A 24,983-nucleotide genomic window follows, 5' to 3' on the forward strand; every position below is an offset into this window, starting at 1 on the left:
TTCGGCAGGCTTTGTACCCACTAAGATTAATGGTAACACTCTCTACGACATTAATGTGAACAAAATCAGGCTGTGTAAGTGCACTGTTCTTTCCTATCAGGTGAAACATTTCTGCATTCCATTTTCTGCTCTGCATTCTGTGAGTTGATAGCATACTTCCATGATTATATATATATCATATGTATCTATAAAGACATAAAGCCAGCCAAAGGTTTTAATTGAAAGTATTATAAAAAATTAGAGAAAAGTCAGATAAAACCAGAGATTTTTTATTGCACAAAATAAATTATATAGAAACGATGCAACAAAACAATTCTTATTGTAGGCTGCACAACAGATGTCACAACATGGATATATTTATTGCTTTGAGAAAGGAGCAATTCAGTGCTAGTAAGCAGATTAGTTATACTTCTTGCTCATCTATATTTTTCATAGAATTAATCCAACTGGGCTAGAGGCATCTTGCAGCACATGAGCCATACCAAACTGTAATTTGTTATCAGCAGTTATAAAGGTGCTGTGAACATTCTTGACATTAGCATGAAGCACTCGATTTAACATTGCTGGTACTGAACCTTATTGGTAGGTAGATCATCAGAAATATTACAGATCAATTATATTTAGTACACAAGATTCCAAAAGGTCCATTTACACAGTTTGCACAAGCTACTGCACTGAAATAAGCCTCGCTAACACATGTGGAGATGCATTTTCAAACAGGCACACGCCACTCCACGTGGCGGAGTAACTGAGAGGAACGGCGGCACTCTGCCAAAATGGAACTTAATGCCAGCATTCTCTTTACCACACTGTAGAACTGCTCACTACTGCTAACTCAGTTAGAGCCCTCTCTTTTCTTTTTTTCCCCCAATGACCACCACTCAGTTTCTGAGGATTTTAGCACGGATTTAAACAATATTCATTTGGTGAATTAAATTTTACTGGGTGAAATTTACAGAGCTCTAAAATCCTTTGAACCCAACCTATTTGTCTCTTTAAGAAACAAAAGGTTCCAATCTTGCATTGCTTTCATAGCTCACATGGATTGAAGTTTTTAAATGCTACTTTGCAGAACCTGAGATGTTGACCCCCAGTGAATTCATATATATAAATTACTAAAAATGATAAAACATTCAATATTCAAATGGTAAAACACATTAGAAACTGATCACTGACAGGTCTTTGTGAAGCATGCACTTTAATGAGAGGGTGGCACAACCAAAGTTTGCTGTCTCTACTTATTTCACAACTCCACAAGTTTTTACTCAACTGAGTTCATACCACTGAGTCTACTGCTAGCGTAGGCCATTGGATCTAGTACTAGATAGTATTAGATACTGAACAAGCCAAGAATGAAAGGAAACTCAGTGAGGAGGAGGGACATCCGGGCCATTTCAAGTCTTAGCTACAATGAAGGACAAGCAAAGTAATTCCTCTGATGGCTTCCACCACTGGGAAGATCCTGGAGAATCCCACTGAAATTAAATAGATGTGAACTATACACAAACCGTAAACCAATACGCTCGTTGCTCTCTACTAGTACTTTACTAAAATTCCTTGCTTTACTTTCTCTTTTTTAAACTATGTAAATCCCCTGTGCAGAATCAAAACACATTAAATCCACTATGCAGAATTTAAATAGATAAGGATGAAGTTTCAATGGTCCTTACAACACCACAAGAAATTAATTATTCTGAATTTAAGAAAAATACTATTTGTACAGGTGCTCAGATACTTTAGTGATGCAAACATATCCCATGCATGTACCTGGCTGTAGCTTCCTCCAGAGAAGTTTTATTGTCTGGAAGAACTGTACTTCAAATACCATCTGTAAATGTAAATATATTTACATATAAATCTTTGTAGGTTTGATAAAATGCAAATGAATAACCAAATATACCCTAAAAACATCCATTAAACACAAACACCACAAAAAAAATTGTTAGCATTTTCATAATCATTATGAAGTAGTAATGATATACGGCAGGATGAAGCTAATATCAAAGATGAAGAACAGCACCACCAACCTATGTTTTGCAGTCGGGTTTCTGATCGGACAGAATATGCAATGGCATAGTCAGACACGCTGCATTCCATTAAGGTAAGAAATGCATTTAGCCCAGCTGTACTAACTATACAGCTTCACATGGAAGAAACATTCCATAAATCAACAGAAAACACATCTGAGCACAAAAAATAAAACATATGTAAGTGATTTTCTAAGCAGCATTTTGTATTTTTTTTCCAAAACATTAACATAGATAACGGACCGATTAAATATCTACAAGTGCTTTTCCTTTACAAAAATACATATATTTTTCATAGTAGGATAGACTGTCATTAACAATGACCTGTGTTTTTTCACTTCAATTTGAATGATTTATAAGCTAAGTTTTACAACCACAAAAAGGTTTATTTGTAATATGATGTTACCACTTTTGACAAAAAGCTTAAAACATTTTATATTTTAAAACAAATTAGCAACATAACATCACAATATGTTCTATGAGCTCCTAAGTACTGTGAGGGCTGTAACATTAAAAACTGATAGCTACTGATTAAACGCAAGGAAGCATGAGAACATTATTACTGCTCACCATAGGCTCCTTTCTTATCGTAACTTGGATCACAGCTTATATAAGGACACTTAGGCCCCCATCCCAAAAAAATTCCATTCAGACTAACACTATTCAGCAGCCTGGAACATCCAACTATTCCGGATCTGCATTAATTAAAAATGAAGGAAAAAAAAAAAAAAAGTTTTTTTTCCTCTCAACAGTTAAGTCTGCAATAAGGGAAAAAAAAAAAAAAAAAAAGAGACGCTGCTTCATGCTTACTCTAAGTTTGTATTTGAGGAGAAATGACTATCAGTAAGTATTTAGATCAAAATGTTTCAGAGTCAGCTAAATAATTAAATCGCTCTGTTACTTTCCAGTGCAGCTAATCATTATCCTGGAAAAGAAAATGAAGGTATTGAGATTTCTTTATTCTATCTTGCTCTGCACAATAACTGACTTCTTGCTAACCAAAGGTCTCACATTGAGTACAGCAATGCCTTTTGCTAAAAAAATATGTATAAAAAATCTGTAAAACAACCTTAGTATCTTCCCATTATCCTCCAAGTCTGTCCTTTCCACCCTCCAAAATAACACTGAACTACAGTTAGAAAACCCTAAAGTAGCCTGGTGAATATTTTGTGCTTCGGAAGGTTCACAGGGCTGACAGCACACTGAAGTATTTTGTCAGTTCACAGGCCAGGTATAGCTGACACATCAGTAATACAAGCCTTCACACTCCTCTTTTCCAACATTAGTTATACCCACAGAGCCGCCTGCAGTGCGCCAGCTCAACCTGTACACTAATCCCACTTGTGCTGGCTGCTTTGTTCTGGGACTGCTGGGCGTGTGGTGCAGCACATCCCCAGGCAGGGAGCTCCTCTCTGCCAGCCCAAGGCTAATTCTCACCACTGCACTGCAAGAAAGTGGCACTGCCTCACTCACACCAGTTTCTGGGTGGCTTACCTTTGATGTTAAGTAAGTCCCTTGAAACTACTAGGCAATCAGATTATCCATAAAAATAGCTTATTTCTCTTTTAATTTTTTTTTTTTTTTAAATGAACAAACGAAGTATCTGACGGCAAAGAATAATTTTGAATCAATCAGTAAGTTATATTTTTCAGAAAGAAAGGAGCATGTTTCATTTTACTGCATCAAAATTCATGAGACAACAGCAAGAACGTCTATTTACTCAATATGCTATAATACAAAACATAGGAGGAGTAGAATACCATCAGAAAATACGTGCCTTGCACTTTGATAATAAACATCTTTATTACAACTTCATTTGTAGCACAAATCTCAGTATGTTAACTAGCAGCACAAACGTGTCGTTGCAGCAATTTTGTTTATGGTATAGCAATTGTCTTCCACTCACTCTTATGAAAAATGCACAGTAACTGCTCCTATCCATCTCACCCTGTCAACTGCCACATTAGTAACCCTGTCAGAAGTATTTGATAAAAATACATGCAAAATTTACTTCAAATAAAAGTGTGTGTCATAGTTCAGATAAACATGCAAATTCCAACCAATGCCTCTCTTTGGTTAAAACTAATGTAACTGCAGAAGATTACACTTGCAGACGTTCCAGTACACCTCACCCATCCTGAGCCTACAGAAGGAGGTTCTGGTTCCCTACAAGTAAAACAGGTAGCCAGGACCTTCCCACCAGCCTATAGAGCTCTTCCATTCCACAGTCACATCCCACCACTGCACGGATCTACATCTCTTACAAGAGAATGAAACAACATCCTTACACAGCTGCATTAGCAAGCCACCTGAATTCAGAAGATTTATGGCACATACGTGGGCTGCAAGGATCCCTATTAGAAATCCCTTACTAAATGACCTGTTCTGGAACCTGCTGTTTTTACCTGATCTACAGACAGCATAGTAGTGGGGAAAAAAAAAACTCAACAGGTAGATATGCTCATGAAGAAAAATGCTACCATTATAAGATAATCATCTAGGGGACACTCCTACAAAAGGATGTTTCAACTGAGGTCTGAAGGCTGGATTTCCCACATGCCATAAAAGTGGTGGTAAGTGAGAAGGTGGAAGCTTTTCACTTTTCCTTTAGTACTGATCAAAGCTCATATCTGGGAATCCATCCTGGAACATGCTCCAGTAGATGGCAATCCTTCTTCAAACAGGTATCTCTAGCTGAACACCACACAGAAGCATGACCTTGTTCAGACTGGCTATGAAGGATTCAAAGCGCAGAACTGTGAAAATCTCACCAAAATCCAGCAGAGACTAACTTAATCCCAAAAGAAAACGTGAATTTCTTTGGCATTAAGCACTTGTTTTCTCATCATGGTGGCACCTGATTCTTGGCACCTTGTTCTAAGACATACAATGGTGTTCCAGAGTGTCACCTACTGCTTCCAGAGCTAGGAAACGGATGCTCTGGAGTTTTTTTTTGACTTGATTAAAGCGTGCCCATAAACCTTCTATCCTAACAGTCAGCATTTTGGTATCTGTACTGCAAAAGGAGGTCTCTGTCACATACTCTAGGATTGTTTTGCTTTGCTTTCATCTGCAAACTCTTTTCCAAGAAGGTCCCAAATTCTTCTGAGAATCTCCATTCTCCTCGGTTTTATTTATTAAATGATTCTTACACAGGAAGACCAGAAGACTTGCAGAATATAACTGTGAAAGGACATTTCAAATGTTCTTCCAAATTACTAGGGGCTGTACCTATATGAATGCCCCTCTGTGAGGACAGATGAATTAGCACATTATTCCTCTGCAACTATTCACTTCCTTGAACATATTTAATTCTTACCTCTTCTAAGCAAATATAGACAAGTATGATTATGCTATGTATTTGACCAGTAATTTATGTAGCCCCTCAGCCTGTTTGTTTTGCTATGTAAGACTGGTTTTGAACAATTACCTGTTCTGCAGAATTTCCATCAGACATAATACCTGGCAGAGCTGGAGGCTATTCCTTCTGTTGCAAACAAAAGGAACAACACAATTCAGAGATTGGTTCAGTGAAAGGACTATAAACAATGGTACCTTTTGTTATTTCAGAAAGCAGCAGAGAAGGAGAAATTCCTCTCTTCTCTAACAAAGTCATGCCTAACAATTGCACATAGAAGGGAAGAGATGGAAACTCTGGACCATTGCTTTGTCTGCAGTGGAGAAAAGTCTACCTTTATGCCTAAAGGGAATGCGATCAGTCTCTTTCCACCTATAGATATACTGGAACTGCTTTTGATAACTGCAGAAGAGAGAAGTACAATCACATCTTTGGAGCCTAGGAGAAAAAAAGATTCAGAATTCAAGGTCACCTCAGAGAGAAAATGAAATAATTTCAATATGAAAGTATTCTTTTCACACAGTTTCTACTGAGATAGACAATTTGAAATTGAAAAAAATAACACTTATTTTTCTGCTTGTTTCATGTGAAAGAAGGCTTCTCAATACAGAGCGATTATGAAATATTTTTTGAATTATTTGAAAGTACTAAGACCACCGATAAGATAGAGAAGCAAAGATTACCCTGCCAAATACAAATAATGAGTTTAAAAGATATTCTGTATTAATAATCAGGCACTTCATATAATATTTGCAGTAAAGTCAAAATAATACTTTTTAGAGCTTTTCTTTGCATAATAGCTGCAAGCTAGCTAAGTATGCACAATACTCATTGCATACTGCTAGGACCCAAGTCCCAGAAACACTCGTGAGCAGTAACTACATAGTGATGAGTCACTTAAGAAAATTACAGCAATCTTATTTGGTATTTTATCCAAATAAATGTCTTTTATAGCACTACGCTCTCAACTACATGCAGTGTATTAATGCACAATGGAAGATGCATTTCTAGATTACTGAATTCCCTACTGTTGGAGATCTTATAGGACCTCACCTGTAAATTTTACCTTACAGTTTGTTGCTGAACAAATGCAGCATACATTAATGTCCAATGAAAAACTGCTTAAAATGCTCATTAATAAGTTACCCCAGAGTGAAAAGCAGATAAATGTTTTCAATTTCAGGGAAAAAAAAAGCACCAAATGTGCTAAATAAGAGATAGCAAGGTTAGGCAGTAGAGTGGATATATATATATATATATATATTTATTTTCGGTCTTATTCCTCTGCAGCTAGGTTCTGGCAGTATGAAAAAGTTCAGCAAGTGTGACTGTACACAGTAATCATCTCAGTGATAGAATAGGTTTAGTTTTAATGAAATGCTTATTCCACTTACTCTACCTTTGGCACATAGGAACCTGTATGTGCAGTCTTCCTATGCTGTTCAGATATCTTTAATTGGCACAAAGGAATCAAATATGCCTGTATGTAGATACATGGCACATATGTACTACAGAGAAGAGAAAAAATTCCTCTAAGAAAGTCAATGCCTGTGTTAAACAAGCTGCCCAGTTAAGATACGTATTTCACTGGTGTTTTGCTGGTACAAAAACTATTAAACTAGAACAGCACTCAAGAGTTTTGCCATTAAATCAGAAATGCATTAATTGTAGGTAGTTGTCTAGACTATACACATTTAAAAGCATTTAAAGGCATAATTCTTAGCTGGGAACACTGAATCATGTATGCTTATGATTTCCATGCTTAAAATGAAGATTTGCCTTCTGTAATCTAGCTTAAAGTTTCATCAAGAAAATACCATGAATTGCCAGTATCCAATTCTGATCAAGACAAACTCACAGTTTTCTGAACTGTGACTACAGAAAGTCATCAGACAGTCAAATCCTCTGTTGGGATGTCATTTAAAAGCCACTATGAAGTAGACTAGATTTTGAGGGTCCCGTTAGCTGGATGCAGACTTCTGTGTAAGGTAACTAAAAATGGATTAAAATTGATGCGCTGTTTTTTTTTTTTTCCCCACCAAATCTGTTCAAATTTGTCAAACCAGCAAAAGTTGAGAAAAAAGGGTCCTCCAGATCAAGCAGAAATTATGCTTAAGAGTCCTAATGCTAGTTTTGTGATAAAACAAAACAGGCATTTTATGTTAAGTGAATCTACAGTGAAAATTCTGGTATAAAAACACATGAAGTATATAAAAATCGTAAGGTGTCATTTGCATGTGCATGTCAATATTTACAAATAATATCTATTTCTACCATACAAAACAATTGTATATAACAAAGATAGCAATGACTTGCACTTAGAATGAATGCTCTGATCTGACAAGCTGCTCCACGTACACAGATGAGCAGGGCCCTCCCGACGCAGAGAGTGTGGCTGTTTCTGTGAAGCAGCACCTCACAGCTCAGGTGGGCAAAAAAATGACCACTTCCTGCAGCCCACAGGTGCACCTGTTCCCACAACAACGTGGGCAAAAGAACGCCCATGCCAGTCGGCACGTTATGCCTGCAGAACAGAGCAGCAGCTTCCTTAACATTTTGCTTCCCCAGGTTCACTGGCATCTGCACAATATGTGCAACGTTGACCTGCAATGGCAGGTTTCCTAAACAGACTGCTACTGACAGCATCGCTATTTCGGCATGACGTATGGGCTTCAGAGTGCAGTGGTGGGACTTAACCCAACAATACAGGGATTCTTCAAGTCATCAATGTTAGAACTCCTGCAAGTACTAAAAGGCTCAAATTTAATCCACAACATGTGTGTTTCTCCTACAGAAACATCACAACATACGTGAATACACATTTACAAAGAAGTTACAGCCGTGTTTCCACCTTTTATACTTGATCCCACGGTAGACAAGACAGAATTTTCACTTCGTCCTACCCAAGTATGAATAGAGTAGTTTCTGAAACACTAATTTGGTTCCTTTCTGATGTATGCAGAAGGCTTAAGGACATAAATAGGTATATACAATACTAGTGGGTGTGCACAAAAAAGAATTATATAAAAGGTGCTGAACTACAGTTATCTCCACAGCTTTTGAAGTAAAAAACTCATTTGACTTGTAAGCAGAGCAAGACAACGGAAGACTACAGAAAACATGCGCATTATTATGCCCCCTGCAACATTACCAGAAACCTCAATAAACATTCTATACCAGAATGATTACACTTGCAGTACCTAAGGCAACAATCACTCTTTTATCCAGCACTACCAGGTCTCAGGAAAAAAACAATGACCCAAAGAATTATTTTGGTCAGACTGCTTATCTTCAGTATTGTATTGGCTCTAATTCTATGGAAATAATTGTATGATGAGACTTCAACTAGTGAAACATTTCTACAATGAATTCTACACTCCAGATACTCTCAAGAGAGATGTGTAGCTATATGTTATTTTTTCCTTAAGCTTATTATAAACCTTTACCCAATCTTAAAAGGAAGGGCTTACCACAAAATGCAGTAACTACATATAGATTCTGCCTTGACTGTAACCTCACGATGAAATTTGTTTCATAGACAGATGATTTTAACTTCATTTCTATAAAGATTTTATTAGAAGAAATGTTATCTGACTAGAGGCCATTTTCCAAAGAAAAGCCCTATCCCGAATTCCAACCTTTAGGGTATCCACAAAAAAGTGCAATCATGAAAGCTGCAATGCTTTTAAGCAATACTGGTAGAATCTATTTAGACTATTTAAAATTCCTTTTTCGAATTATCACGTTCTACACTTTTGTTAAAGGTACACTGCAAAAGGACCATTGCACACTCATGAGTGAGCTATACCTGGACCCATAAGAAGCTTATTGAGAAAAAGGTAGTGGCCCAACAACCACTTCTCTAAATATATTTTCTATACAAAATATTTTCAAGGTATAATCCTTACCTATTTGTACAGTACTCTATGATTTAAACAACGATATTCAGTAAAATAGTAAGTGTGTGAAACTGCAACACCACATGGAATGAGCACTCTGCCATTTTGCTAGTGTGATCAATACGAGGACCAGAAGGATTTTCTAACACGCAAGCAAAAATATTACAGAGTTTTTGAATCTTGACTGTACACTTCATGATTTTGGCTATGACTTGCAGCACACATAAAATTCACAAATATCTTATGCACATTTCAGTAGCAGAATGGCACTTGGCTTGCTCTAATAGAAACAACAAAGATGCAGTTGACAATTTTAAGAAAGACAATGTCCTTATTTGCATGCTGAAAATCTGGTTGTGTCCCCCTAATCCAGGCACATCCATTCATTGTGCAATCTGTCGATGGGTAAACAAATAGTGCAGGATTCATCACAATGAGATTGGCCCTTTGGTCTAACCGAAGTCAATTCTAGGTCGATACTGAAGTACCATAGGGTAAGACTAAAAACAAAAACAAGAGAAAAACAACAACAAAGACAAGAATAACATGAAGATACGATTCATTAAAAATACAAAAGAAATGCTATTAAACTTTACCTTAAGAGCAGTAAGAACTTATTCCTCAGACATATATATAGAACTATTTCAAATATAAATAAAATGATTGCAATATACATTGCAGCAATTCCACTGCTGTACTTCAAAGCTATCTTAGTTCTTAATCAGCTATAATTATTTGTTTTGAACATAAAATTCTTACATCTAACTTTTACATATTTAGTAACTTTTATGGTTTATGACAAATATGTTGTATTATTCAAACATCTTTTATTTGTGCTGCTGTGGCTGATACTATGTAAAATAAGGTCCATTTACAGATGATGCACATAGTTTCACTTTTAAATATACAGAGATTCCCATAGGCATGGCAGTAGTTAGCACTAGTTAAATGGAGCTAGGTTCCTTTGGTATTAAATAATAAAGAAGGAATCAGATAAAATTGCTGTCAACTGATGTACTCAAAAAATAAAGACTAATGTTTTTCCCTCCCTGAAATCCAAAGTCCTCAACTTCATAATTAATGATACATATTCAGTAGTTATTACTAGGGGGGAAGGGGAGGGGAGGGGAAGTTAATAATGTAATGGAATCCCTGAATTGGCTGTTGTGGTAACAGAGGGTTTCCAAAAGGTGCTGTGGAATAGCTGAGCACCTGTTGCCAGAGGTCCTGTTAACATCTCATTTTTATCAATCTTTCAGCATTTCATTGAAGATGTTTTCCTCTTACCTTAGTGATCTGTTTTGACTGCAAATAAAACAGGCTAATCTTATTGACTCAGAAACTGTATGGGCCTCTGCCACAGAGCATGGCTAATTTAAGTCTTGATTTTTCCCAATTTGGAAACAAACAATAAAAAACTGCATCCTTCAAATGCAAGATGGATGAACTTCAGGTACCAAGAAAGAAAGAGATCACTGCAGAGACCTTCACAGCTTAACAGATTTTTGTGTCAGGGCAGAAATAATCAGCAGAACTAAACGTGACCATAGTTGCTGGTGATTTACAAACCGGAGCACAGAGAAATCAAAACATAAAAGCAGAGGTACTCAACAGTAGCAAGAGCATTTAGGAAGAGAAGAATGGAACACCATGTGTAGTCTGCATTAGCAATTAACAAATGTATTTGCAGACCAAATGACTTAGTCCCTGATTTTTTCCACACAGGACATGACTATATTATTTAAATACTATTTCACTTGTTCCTTTTTCAGAACAAATATTTTGATTGTATAAATTGTATCTAAAAGCAGTTGGTTCTAACTGGAAGTCCATACAGGCAGAGACAAAGCAGTCACCTCACTGAATAACGCATCATGCAAACCCTCTTCACTAAGTGTTTTTGCAAGACTGAATACTACTTTGAAAAACTACAAACTGTACAGACAAAAACGAAATAGGTTGGAGAGATTCTAATTACTGAAGTAGGTATGACTGTAAAACAGATCACTCCCATCCATAGTGAGGGCAATGCTCAATCATTAATTTTTTGCTCAAGAAAAAATTTTATTTCAGACTTTCAAAGCAATTTTTAGAAGAAAGTTCGACTGAATACCAATGAGCAAACTGAAATACTGTTCACTGTCCCTAGAGGTGCTTAAGAAATATGAAGATGTGGTACTTTGGGATACGGTTTAGTGGGCACTATTACTAGCAGGTGGATGGTTGGACTAGATGATCTTAAGAGGTCTTTTCCAATCCTTATGATTTTTGATATATACTGAAAAAAAATACCAAACTGATCAATGAGATTTAGGAATCAACTTCAATTTGCAATTTCTCTATTTGCTTAAAAAGAAAATATGAATTGTCATAAAGATACAAAACCACCAACACAGTCTCTTTTGTTTCACTCCCTTCAGTTTTGGTCCTCACTCAGTGGTTGCCCAATGCTACCTATCAGAAATATGAGATAGGAAGGCGGACGACACTTCCGTACTGATGCAACTATCAGCCTAAAGAATGAAATAAGATAACTGACCTAACGGAAAATAAAAGATAGAAGTCTTACATTTTAAACCTACAAAACCTGGTAATTTGAATATGTTCTATTAATTTAATTAAGCTTTCTTTCAATGAACAAAAATGCTCAAGTCTTTCTGGTGGTATTTTTGCACTTTGTAGTGAGGTATCATAAAAATTCTAGTTTTGATTATAACTGTAGTGTTTACAGGACCTTTTTGACTGTAATATGTACAGTCGTGAGTGCCTCTTACCTGATAAAAAGTGCCATCCTGTGAGTAGACTTGCGAAGATGAGCAGTTCTGACACCGAAACTGCGAAGGAGATGATTTTCTGATCAGATAAGAGGCATCCACAGCTGGACATAGACATTTACCTTTCCTTTTTAAAAAACTCAGTTGTAAAGTTTAAAATTTATTTCCTTGTTTGAAACAAGAAAGACTTCTCTAATGAATAAGTGGATATTCCACTTAACTGCTCTACCTCTTGCAAGGTCCACAGGTGTGCCAGTAAAAGCTGGTGGCAAATAGTACCAAAGATAAAAATAAAGGATTTACTTGATCTTCATCCAAAGGAAGAGAATTAATTAGCACTGCAACTACTGTTATTTTAGAAGACCCAACGCAGTTAACGAAAACAAAATTAGAAAAGCCCAGATGTTACTGGTTTTATCATCAGCACAATTTTTACAAGATTTAGACTGTCATCTCTGACTTCAGGGGAATTAGTTAAAACCACATAAAAGAAAAGATGAACACACAGCTGACGTACCATATATATAAACATAACTTACAAATCTAAGCAAGAGCTGTCAACTCCTCTACTTATTTAAGGTTAAAATGAGAATTCTGAGATTTAAAAAAAAAAATTAACCAGTACAAATAGTGTCCTTTCTGTCAAGATGACAGTTACTGCTGCTTACAAACGACTGCAAGGACCAAAGGTCCATTTGTAAGCAGGGGTTGCGGGATTAAATTTTAGGAAAAGAATTCCATTATCACTGAAGTTGTTCCCTCAAAATTTCCTACGAGTACAGCCAATGCTAATAAAAGATAAAGTGGCAAGGCAAACAGACACTGCTGGTTTCAAGGCAGTACTGGAAAAATGGTACTCACTGATGCAACTCTGGGGTTTCAGTAACTGTCAAATTCCAGTGCGATACAACGTTCAAATTTGACTAATAATTGCCCACACATAACTCTCTTAATTCCTATGAAATACACCTTGATTTTTCTCACATAAGGTAAAATCAAGAAACTTGCGAATTATTAATTCCAAAGTGTGCTTAATCCCATCTTCTCTGTCCACTTCCCACTGCATTTTAAATCTGAGTATACAGATTAATAAATTATGTTAACTGCTTAAACTTATCACTCCTCCAGTATAACCTCTACTGGCAGTGGCAGGCAACAAACTTGCTCATAGCATTAAGCAATAAGGAGAAAAAGCAACGAACAGCCAGATATAAACAAATGGATACATTTAAAAAACAAGAGAAAAAAATGGAGATATGAGCCCTAACAAAATCTACTAGGTATACAGGACAACATTGGCTACTAAATTAAGCAAAGGCATACCTGAAAGAAAGGTGTTCAAGTAAGTGAAGAATTGCAGTTCTAAAATGCATGCACACAATAAGGAAAACCCATCTAGCTGTATTACCTGATTGTTAGTCTTTGTTATACAGTGCAACTAAAAAACATGAATGTAGTACTCACTGAAACAACCATAAACCAATCAGGTTGCTCCAATAATTTGCCAGTGTTACAGTTCATTACTGACTGAATAAAAGAGATTCTAAATAAAGAACTGCTTTACGCAGATTCGTAAATATTGTGACGTAAAGTGTCACTAACAGGAAACTTGCAGAAAATCTGGAAAAAAATTACTTAAAATTCTGAGCAGACCTTTCATGCAAACTTTGTATACCTTTCAGTTTTAAGCTTCACAATCTACATTTGCTGCAGGTTTTCCACTCACTACATATTTTCTCACATAATAAATACAGAAAACATGCAAAACATATCTTTAAGGACAGGTCTTTTTGAAGGGTCACAGAAGCTATTTTGCATCAAGCTATGAAAGCATGTAAGAAGAATCCCCAAACACCATTTATTAGTAATAGAACAGCATTTACGTTTTCGCCTCTTAGTCTCCATCTTGTCATATAGATGAATTCCATAGTATGATCCTTTCCCATGATTTCTCCATTGCATAGTACATCCAGCTTAAAATACAACAGAACAAACGGTAAGACAAACTGATGTAAAAATTAATGACTAAATGAACTTTCAAGAGCATCTCTGAGAACTAAGCCCAGAATTTCTCTTACTGTAAAAAGCTTAATAAATACAACATATTGACAACTGGCTATTTCATACAGTAGTGTTCCAATTTACTTTTTCAGTGAAGTTTTAGTCAGGATGAAAATGTTCTAAACTAAGTAGGAAATTACCAGTAGACAAAACTTGTACATATTTACCAATACTACACAGCATTTCTCTGAAGAGAAAGTCATATGTTGGTTAGTGAAGGCCTTTTTGCTACATCAATGCTCTTTCAAAACCAAACATACAAAATCCGGGTGTTGCAATTCTCATCTTTAAAAAATAAATTATGAACTAAGTTTAAATGTTTTAGTTTAAAAATAACTATAATTACAAGGAAAAATGCATGTATACAGACATGTTTCTTCATTATCTGGAAGGACTAAGGGCATAAGAAAAAATAAGTACTTCTCTTACTGTAAAAGATATTACAGCATTCACTGAAAATCTATGACTATTCTTTCATTACGATAGCCATAATGCTTTCCTGCTTTCAAGAGGAAAAAGAAATAAAAAATTTTTAAGTAAGTAGGCACCACATAATGCACGACCGTAAGATGTCAGAGATAGATTAAATCAATGTAGAACAAAACCAGTGACACCAAAATGGCTGGCTGGAACATCGTAATACTGTGACAACTCTGCAACAACCTATACACCTCATCTTACTCGGCCCTACCTCTGACTGAAACTGGGATGCTGCTGTTCATTAAAGGAAGCCTAATGTGTGGAGTCATTGAGTTCTGTATGAGAACTGACTGAATTCAAAACTCCTGTATCCCTGAGAAGAAGGAAAGTTTATGCAGGAGTTTCAGGCTCCCTATCTCAACTCTACATCACAACTTCTACCATGTCAGCAAGTCCCCCAAGGAAACAGTTCTGGCCAAAATCAAATCACTCACAGAGAAAAGATACGTCTCTTTCTCTATTAAATTCTGGAAACGGCATATAAAAAAAAAAAAAAAAAAAAAAAAAAAAAAAAGTATCTTCCTCTCAAAAAATTCAGATAGTATTTTTGTCACTTCTCCTAAGGACTGGATTCTTACTACAACTGCATGAGCTGTACCATTAGCAACTTTCAGTCATTGTGATAAACAACTCCACTTCTAGTCATCGTGATAAACAACTTCCCACTTAAGGGCAGAAAATATACCTTAGAATACTGAAGAATACTTAGTGTAAACTCACGCATAAATATGGCTCAATTTCATTTTAAAAAATACCACTTTGCAATTAAATAAAAACATAAGCAACACTCTTCCAAATGTACCTCATAAGAACTTGGAAGTTTTAATTTTAAGCTGAGAAACTTTTTGATAGTTCCCACGGTCACTCGAGTAGAGCAGCGGATAAATTTCTTCATTAAACCCTAAAGCGACAATAGAAGAGAAAAACATGTTAGAAATTACAGAACCATGCCTTCTCATTTTTCATTAAATAGCATGTAAGCAATTTCCAGTCCAAGGACAGCTGTAAGAAATCTTTTTTTCCAATCAGTAACCATTTTTACTCTCTCTCTTCTAACTCATAATAGCATTGTAGCTTCATTCCTGTTCACGTCTTTACAAGATTTGGGTTCCAGTCATTCAGTACACAACTTACACGAGAAGTAGTTTCATGTTGGCATGTTAAGACAACTATCCTGAAAGCATGAAACAGCTCTTTCACAACTAACTTCTAAAGCAACTCCACAGTATGCCATAATCTGCTGCATGAAGCAGTTATTTACCACTGAGGATGGAAGATATTGGAGCTACAAAAAAATACATCCACAATAATCAATAGATAATGCCATGAATTTCTTATAAAATTCCATGATGCACTGAAACACCTCAAACAAAAGAGAGTAACTAAAGGTACAATCAAGACAGGTCAATGTTGTTTCACTAAAATGTATTGTTATAGAATGATTTAGTTCCAAGAACATTACCACCACAGATTATCATTAGGACTCACTTTTACTACATTGTCTCCGGACTGCCCATTGTTGCGTAAACAGTCGAGGCAGATGGCGATCTGTGGGTCACTCCTGTGATAGTCTTTATCTTCTTCATTTTCATCACACTCCTCATCAACTTTGGGTTTATCAGTTTTGGGGCTTTCTTCTGTAGAATATGAAGATTATCATTTAAGTGTAAAACAAAAGTCACAGTACCAACAAACACTTATTGATGTAATACTTAATATTCAAGAGCATATTTTCCTTCATATTAACTTTGCAATTTTAATTTTGTGTATTCTTAAATTGATCAATTATAACCTATGAAAATGAAGTTTACTACTGACATTCTGAAGTAAAATGCACAACAGATTCCTGTGTGATAGGAAATAATATGCCCCTAATAGTTAATGCTGTCTACTGTTGTTTGCGTCCACTGATTTTTGAAGGCTGCAACCATGAACGTATCAAATGCAAACCCACTCTATGGTGTGGGAGCTCACTTCCAGAAAACACTGCTTGTAAATATACCATGGAACAACTAATATCAGCACCTGCAACATGCATAATTAACACATATTAAAGGTCTGCTGTAATAACAGGAGAGACAAGTTCCTGAAACATTACTGTGAAGTAAAGCAAAGGAGCTTTTCAAAAGGTATTTTAAAAGCCCAAATCATGTAGGCTATGGTATCAAAACCCTGAAGCAAAATCAAAGGGGCTTCAAAAACAGATGTCCTTCTGACTTGGCAGCTTAATAATGAACTCTCAAAGTTCATGGGTCAACAACCCAAAAAAAAAAAAAAAAAAAAAAAAAACAAAAAAAAAGGCAATTTGAAATCTACATGAAACAATTGTTTAGAATGTGTGGAAAACTGTTTTACTACTTGCCGTTACTAATTCTTGACAACCTCCTACTTAACAGCTGGTCAAATTCAGTATCATAAAATAATCTGTAAAAAATGCTCAAGCAGTTCTACATTTTACTCTATGTAATATGAAAAAAATTAAGAATTCAAATGAAAATTGCATGAATGATGACTGGGAGGGCTTAGGGAAACGCAAGCAAAAATAGCAGTTAAAGAGCTAGCGCTGTAAATCAACTGGTTAAAAGGTGGGCAGTAGTAAATAAAAGTCCAGATGACACTTAGAAAGATTTTAGGAGTTTGTGCATTATCTTTGAATTCAGTAATAATAAAAAGCACATGCATGAACATTTAAAGAATCAGGCTTGATGAGGAGCTGTGACATTACCTAACACACATGTGGGGAAGAGAAAAAATAAAATAAAATAAAAAAAGTCATCACCTTGCCCATTTTCTTGAGGTTTATTTTTCTTCCAAAACTCAATCTCTCGCTGCAGTTCCTCTAGTTAACACCAAAAAAACAGTAATATGAATTTTAAAATCAGGAATACAGACACAGCATTAGAAACAGTCATATTCCCTCCATCACCCCAAGCAACTACCCAAAACCAAATCAGAAAACTTACGTTCTCGAAGTCCAGGCACCAGCTTAAATATAATTTCCTCTAAGGTGTTATCCAGCCTTTCAAGGGGAGAAAATACATTTCACATTAAGTAGAAACTTGCATTTTAAATATTTTTAGTCTTTAAACAACAAACATGTTTTTAATAGTAAAATGAATTGCATATTTCTAGTAAATAATACATCATGGAAAAAACAGCTGATTTTAGCTTTAGAGGAAAAAAACATGCATTAAAGATTATCTGAATTACCGCTCAAATGGATTTCTTCTTGAAATTACCAAGAAATTCACTTCTTAACAGATAAAAAGTAAAGGAAAGGGAAAAAACATTCTGACAGGTTTTTGTTGTTTCTGCGTTACACTGAATGAATTATGCTGTCAAAAAGAAAAAATTAGAAAAGTAATACCAAATTTTAAAGACCGAGTAATGCAGAACAAGCATGGAAACTATAAATTTCATTATCATATTGATTTTAAGTAGGTGTAGACATCCCTTGTAATACATTTTAAGAAAGCTGAACAGATTCCCTACTCATGATAAAACATACAAATCAATCTGGGCAGGATAAGGAAGCTCACACAGCATCCACTCTGCCCTGGCTAGAAACCACAATGTAATAACTTCCTTTGGTATATTTTTAATTGCCCTGATTTGTCTTCTCAATAATGATATATATCTGTACCTCTATACATACATACTTATATTTGTATATATACATACAAATGTGTACACACCATTAATAATACACACTAGGTCTGCTATAAAGCACGTGACAATTCACTACCTCTTGTCTGCTAGAAGTGACAAAGTAAGATGACCCAAAGATTTTAAAGTTGAGGAACACTGAGAAGCATTTTAGTAGATAGCGATTCACTTCTTAAATACACCAGCATTCCAGCCTCTTTTCTCTACACTATTTGCATTTGTAATCTAAAGTTTACAAATAGACATATTAACCAGTCATCTATTTTGAGACCAGTTCTCTGTGTCACTTCTTGGAGACAATCGTATCATAGGAATATTTATATTTAAGCTACTACTGTATTCCATTTTTCAACTGTTTCTTCTTGTAAAGACAAAAAAAAAAAGTAAAATCCAGGTGAAGCAGACTGTTCCTAAAGCAAAGATGCATAGAGAGCACTTTCTCATGGATAAGAAGGAAAATAAAGTCATATGACATCAAAGCACTTTCTGAATAGAGAAACTGTAGGTCTACTTTTCCAAATGGTATGTTATCTCTTCCAGCCTCTCAAGATCAAACACAACTAGATGGTACTGCTTTCTTTAAAGTCCCCAAAGCAGAGCATTGGGAACTTGTGAATCTATCCAGGAAATGGAAAATATACTAGATTTGGAAACAATTCCACTTTGCAAGAAAGTTCTAATCTTCATAACTTACTCATTTAGAAAAATTTGGACTTCAAAGGAGAATCACACTGTACTTGATTCAAAAATCCTGTTAACCATTCCTTATGATGGTGCATACATGCTGTTTTTTCTACATTTATTACTGAGAAATTCCATTTTTCATTTTTTAACTGATCTTCAATGGCTCAAAAGAAAAGTCAATGGCAGTGCTATCACAGCAAGAAACCTGTGTACTTAGCAATTACAATGCTAGCACCATGCACTCATACTCTACTTGACAACCATTTTCTTTGAAAAAGCAAACTAAATGAACTTCTTCTTCCTAATGAAGAAGAAACACTAATTAGAGGAAAATATCCCTATGGCTACAGAGAAAAAAGTAGAAAAAAATAACACCTATCCGATCTTAAAGTGCATGGAAACTAACTATAAATTATAATAATGAACCTAGGAAATTATAAAAATATTCTCAATTTCAGGTGCTTTCAACAGTGTTCCTATCCTCCAAGCCTATGAGAACTCAAAAAGAGATTTTGTATTTTGCATCAAAGTCATTCCAAAATGAAATTACTTGGCCTAACTCTGAAGTTGCTCAATCATTTAGTATGATACTTCCTGCTGAGGCCAAACTGAGAACCGTTTATGTTTTAGACACCTCTTTGCACCCCCACATCTTCCAACCATCAGAACAGCCTGTATGGCAAGAAGAACCAAGTATTTATGCTAGCTTTGAATAGTTCCCGTCTCTCTCACCTTCTGTAATAAATGTGTTCTATGAACAAAGCATAATAACTGTTAATTATCTGAAGTGAAACAAATGAAGGCATCAGTCAGGAAAACTTGCATCCAAGTCAGCTTGCTAAGAAGTGCATCTTTATAGTATGACCAACCCAAACAATACTGAATGTTGATAACATTGATAACACAGAATTCTTCTAAATTTGGAAGGTGAATTCCAAAATTTAATACTCTTCCCATATTTTCAGTTTGGAGTTCAGAGTTGAACTTCAGACTCAGCCTTTTAGTTTCAACAGCCTTTCCATACTGCCAACTGAAAGATACATCTAAATAACTCAAGACAGTTATGAAGTTACTCATAATTGAGTTTATAAAAGAGTTTATGAAGTATGTCTCAAAGATCTCAGATAAAAATACTACTTAGGGTGCCATTTCTCACAAACTCGCTGCACTCCTCAGCAATGATGGGGCTTGTCTCTAAGTCAAAGTATAATGTGTGTATAATGTTACACAGGCAACATCCAAAAAAGATAATGTCATTACACTGTTATTCTGATTACTAGTTCAGCAAACGTTTAGAAGTGCTTCATAAAACGCAACCAGCAAACATACTTACATGCAATTTGTTGGAAAATTGATCCAGTTAGTTACTCTAGAAGCAGTTTCAGGAAATAATTATGAGGAAAACAGGTTTTTCCTCGTTTCTGGCTTGTGAGCTTAACTTCTCACCCTTTTAGCTCTTCTTACTTAAAGCACATTACTATTTTACTAAACATCTACTAGACATTTTCTAAAATATTTTTCTAGCTCACCTGTAATAATCCTGCCAGAATAAAAGATGTACTTCTAGAACATTTCTGCTTCCAATAGTTACTCTGTACAACATCTCTTGTTATGGCAGACAAAATGCTCCTGATACTGATAGGAGATTAGAAATATACATGTGGCAAACATCTACAACAAACCCTTTTAGCTCTACCTCTCCAAAAACATTTGGATCACAAAGACTTCAGCTAATGGTACCACCTAGAGTTGCTGGATTTACTCTTTCTCACCTACTGTCTTGGTATCTATCTGAAACACACATCTGTCACAAAAATCAAAGCAAAATACAGCAAATTGTAGCAAACACCAGTAAATTAGGAAATAATACCACCTCTAGTAAACTCCAGGTGTAAATATTTATTTTAGCACTGACACAATAGTATTTCTTCCTGAGTTCACAACAGTGCTACAAACTACATAAATCTCAAAGAAAAATTGTACCCTCTGAATGTATTGTTCTTGGTGGTGTTCTATTTTGTTTGTTTTTAAGTTGTACAAAAGACAAAAGGCAACTGTGAAAAGGAGGCAAGGCTTCCTTAGGACCAATCAGTAACATGAAATTACGATTTTAAGCACTAGAATGAGACATTCAGGATAACCTTAACTGAACAAACAGTGATTAGTTTTAGTTGTTTTCATTGCATATGCAGTGACCAGGACACAGCTAGTTTCCTTTTTATTGCTTTGGTTTATCTGGAGTCCTCTGAAGATCTAGCTCATTTAATTCCTTTTTCAGCTAAAAAAAATAAAATCTCAAAAGATATTCTATGAAAAATAAACAAATAATCAGATCTCACAGGCATGCTCATGCTGCCATTTTCTCTGACTCTCCCAGTGTCTGGCCAGTTAAGTTTATTATTTGAATAATCCAAATTTAGACCCCCAAAAAATCATGTGAAAGACCAACTAAAAAATATCTCCCCTAAAACTTGCGGGATCACATCTGGTGACACGTATATGAAAGACACAAAGTATAAAATGTACGAAGACTGAGCCTATGAAGGTATTCTAAGAATTAAAATCCAAAGAAAACAGATCAAGAGAGCAAAAACAGCTTGTACTAATTTATACAATTAGTAATTAAAATTATTCACATCCAGTAGTCCCATGCAATCACAGCTAATACATCGTTATAAACCAGAAGATCCCTGCATACTGTAACAAAGTGCCCTCAAGACAACTTCCAGAAATTCTCATGCTCATAGCAAAGTGAAAGTTCAAACTTAAAAGGACAATACACTGTCCCTAGAAGTGAACACTTTTATCCATTGGTGGGTGGGAAGTGTACTTCAGCACTTTTGTTTATACACAAATCATCATCATTATGCAAATAGCAAAAATACAGTAATATGATATAACTAGCAAAAAGGTGAAGAGTTTAAATCCCTTCTAAGGTCTGCAATAAAATTTTTAACGACTGCTGTGGTTATCAAACATCAAGAGAAAAGTGAATGTTAAGCAGAAATCCAGCTAACTTATTTTTGAATCTACTTCATTAAATATGACTAAAAGAAACAAACAAAAATCTCCCTTTCATAGAATCACAGAATTGCTTGGGTTGGAAGGGACCTCAAGAATCACCAAGCTTCAATTCCCCTGCGGCAGGCAAGGCCACCAACCTCCATATCTTATACTAGACTAGACTGCCCAGGGGCCCATTCAACCTGGCTTTGATGTACCCTAAAACTACTTTTAGTACTTCAGAAACTGTTCACCTGCCTTCATAGCCCTGTACTGATATCCTGTCATCTTTCTTGCAGGATTTCCTCATGTTTTAAACTCTGCTTAACACATGTGGACTTCCAGCACACATACTATGGAAAGCCGGTAAGTCTGTAACCTTGAGAAAAGATGAGAATGGGTTGGAACGAGGGTGGGACGAGGCTGGTTCCTAAAATGATGACATTTCAGGAAAATGTGAATTTTTACTTAAAATGACATTTCTTGATTTCTCTAGGATAGCTATCACTTTGCATTTCTACATATTATAACAACTTACACATCTTGTCCTAACAATTATTTTTCTTGAAATTCTGCATTCTCTTTTGGTGATATAGGAACTAACATCCAAGAATGGGCATTTTCAGTGTCAAAATCATCTCTTATGCTTATCCTGACTGACCAGCAGATAACAATACTGATTGGCAAGTACAACCCTTCAGTTATTCAGTTATTTGCATGACCCTTTTTATACAACACTGGAAGAACAGAAGGGTTTAACACAGTTTGAAATCTCCTAAATTGTTGAGGAGGGGAAGGAAAGAAAGAAAGACTATTAATAAAGTTTGTAATCATGTAAAGCATAGAAGGTTTCTGCTTCATTTATTCATTTAATAGAGGCTTTAAAATACTTTAATTTGTACAATATACCCGAGCCTTGCTGCAATTTTTCTTTGTCTTTCCTCCTTAAATTATACGTGAAAAATTCCAGTCTGCTACAAGATGAGAAACTGACAATCCCTGGTCAAACACAGTTGACTCATTTTACAAACAGGCAAAAAAACTAATTTCATTTTAGGACAATAATATTTAGAGCTTTTTTGTTTGGTTGTTTTAATTTTTGTGTCCTTTCACATCAGCAAAGTTGTGTAATGTCATCTCACCTTAACATTTCTAGTGGGTTGGTCTCGTGCACTTGGTTGCCACACCTGGGACAGTCATTGCTGTCTTCAAAGTGCTGAACAATGCAAGTCTTACAAACTGAGGGACAAAAAAGAAAGAAAAAGAAGTTAGGCCAAGATCTATTCCTTGAACACAACCTAATGATGCCAGCTAACTAAGCTAACTACTTCATGTATCAAAGATGAAGGAGTATTATTTTAAAGCACTAATTGCTTTACACTTCTTGTTCCTCAAAGCGATAGCCAGCTCTGCAATCTCTTTGTAAGAGAAAAGTTCACAGAAACTCTACACTGGTTCAAAGCAGTGATGTTTGCCTTTGGACAGAAATTACAGAAAATACTTAATACTTGAATATTATCATGAAAAAAAGAAAACAGAGTCATGGCCATGACAAACTCAGAGCAACAATCTGAATTTAAAATCCAATGAAATGGAAACTACAGAAGGTGCTGCACTACTGTTGCTTTCAAATGATTAATTGCATCCTATAGATTTTACTGCCATTATTAAGAAAATGTAACTGGAGCTGACAAGAACAAATACATCTGCTATTATTAATGCATTATAACATTCAGGATGGAAATAATATCTATGCTCTGTTTATTATTACTTAAAGTGAAACGAGAGCTGCAAACTCATCAGCAAATGGACTAAAAAAATAAATGGATTGCTGCAACTGCAATATGTTTTCTGCTGAAACACTAATTTCTTTCATCACTTACCTAACGAACTAATAGCACCACTAAAGTGAGCTGGTAAGCTCTAATATGACAGTCTTTAAGGACAATCTTGTTGGGTTTTGTTGTTTGTTTTAAGCAAATGTCACCTAATATGCTCAGTCTGCACTTATCTGCCTTAGAATGCTCAGAAGAGTTATTACACGTCAGCTGACTCTGATAATGCAATGATATTACATGTCAGCTGAGTCTGTGTAGGCACAGGTTTTTCCAAAGTGGTTTCAGACACTGACTGAAAGGCATGAACTTCATAGTTTTGGTTGCATGGCTCAGCATGGTTCCTGGCACTCTCCCCAAGTGAAATAGCTCCAGCAGTGCTGCGTACATGGTAGATCACTGATGATCTGGTAAAAGGAGTCCAGAAAGCCCCTAAGTGCTGCCAACCAAGTCACAGAACAGAATGGCCTGGGTTGAAAAGGACCATGTAATTTCATCTAATTTCAACCCCCCTTCTATGTCCATGGAGTGAAGCATGGCCCTCTGCAGACAGGAACCTCCAAACAGAGATGCACAAAAGCTCAGTTCAACCCTTAGGACATGAGTGCATTTCTTCTTAAACCAAAGGTGTGAAGTATTTAGCACTGGCATACAGATGAAGGAACTTGTAATCACAGAACTCACCTTATGTCATAGAATTTTTGTAATTTGTTAAATCACTGCACTCAATTGATTTTAGCACGTTTCCTAACACATCCACAGGGTAAGAAATCCGCTACAGAATACTGAGTGTGATGTTTTGTACCAACAAGATCCCTTTACTTTTCTATATACTTTTTGTAACTAATATTCAGAAAAAAATCACATTGCATCTCACGTGCAGCTGGATAGCAGGGTGCTTGATCCCCTGAGGTCAACCAAGCAACACAAGTGGCAATCAGTCACAGATGAAGCAACTTCACTTTCCCGAAGTCATACTTTTTGAACAGATGTAGCTACAAGACATAATGCACTGCAAAAACATACACTAGGGCACAAATAGAAGCCCGAGACCTGAACTACTTACAAACAGACCACACCATTTGAGTTTGTATAAATGTGCAGACACATTTTCATTAGTTGGTCAAACAACGTAACTCAATACCCTCCAAAAACAATCTAGCCCACCTTCAAATACTAGTTACTATAATTTTACT

General features: G+C 35.8%; 1 protein-coding gene across 2 annotated transcripts in view; it reads right to left on the reverse strand.

Moving 5' to 3' along the window:
* Window positions 1–248: 248 nt before the first annotated feature.
* PCGF5 (polycomb group ring finger 5) overlaps window positions 249–24,983 on the reverse strand; it is a 31,985-nt gene continuing 7,250 nt past the window's right edge. The window contains exons 2-9 of one of the 2 annotated variants that reach the window (XM_042818479.1): window positions 23,095–23,191; window positions 17,563–17,618; window positions 17,379–17,438; window positions 16,088–16,236; window positions 15,402–15,500; window positions 13,942–14,031; window positions 12,059–12,118; window positions 249–9,784 (exon numbers count right to left, since the gene is read on the reverse strand). In XM_042818479.1, the coding sequence (XP_042674413.1) occupies window positions 9,737–9,784; window positions 12,059–12,118; window positions 13,942–14,031; window positions 15,402–15,500; window positions 16,088–16,236; window positions 17,379–17,438; window positions 17,563–17,618; window positions 23,095–23,191 (659 nt within the window). In that variant the 3' untranslated portion in view covers window positions 249–9,736. The remainder of the gene's footprint in view (window positions 9,785–12,058; window positions 12,119–13,941; window positions 14,032–15,401; window positions 15,501–16,087; window positions 16,237–17,378; window positions 17,439–17,562; window positions 17,619–23,094; window positions 23,192–24,983) is intronic. The other variant, XM_042818480.1, reaches the window with a different exon arrangement.

Source organism: Centrocercus urophasianus, unplaced genomic scaffold (genome assembly GCF_019232065.1).
Source record: "Centrocercus urophasianus isolate 14NV4802_14NV808 unplaced genomic scaffold, USGS_Curo_1.0 seq_17, whole genome shotgun sequence".
Taxonomy (NCBI): Eukaryota; Metazoa; Chordata; class Aves; order Galliformes; family Phasianidae; genus Centrocercus; species Centrocercus urophasianus.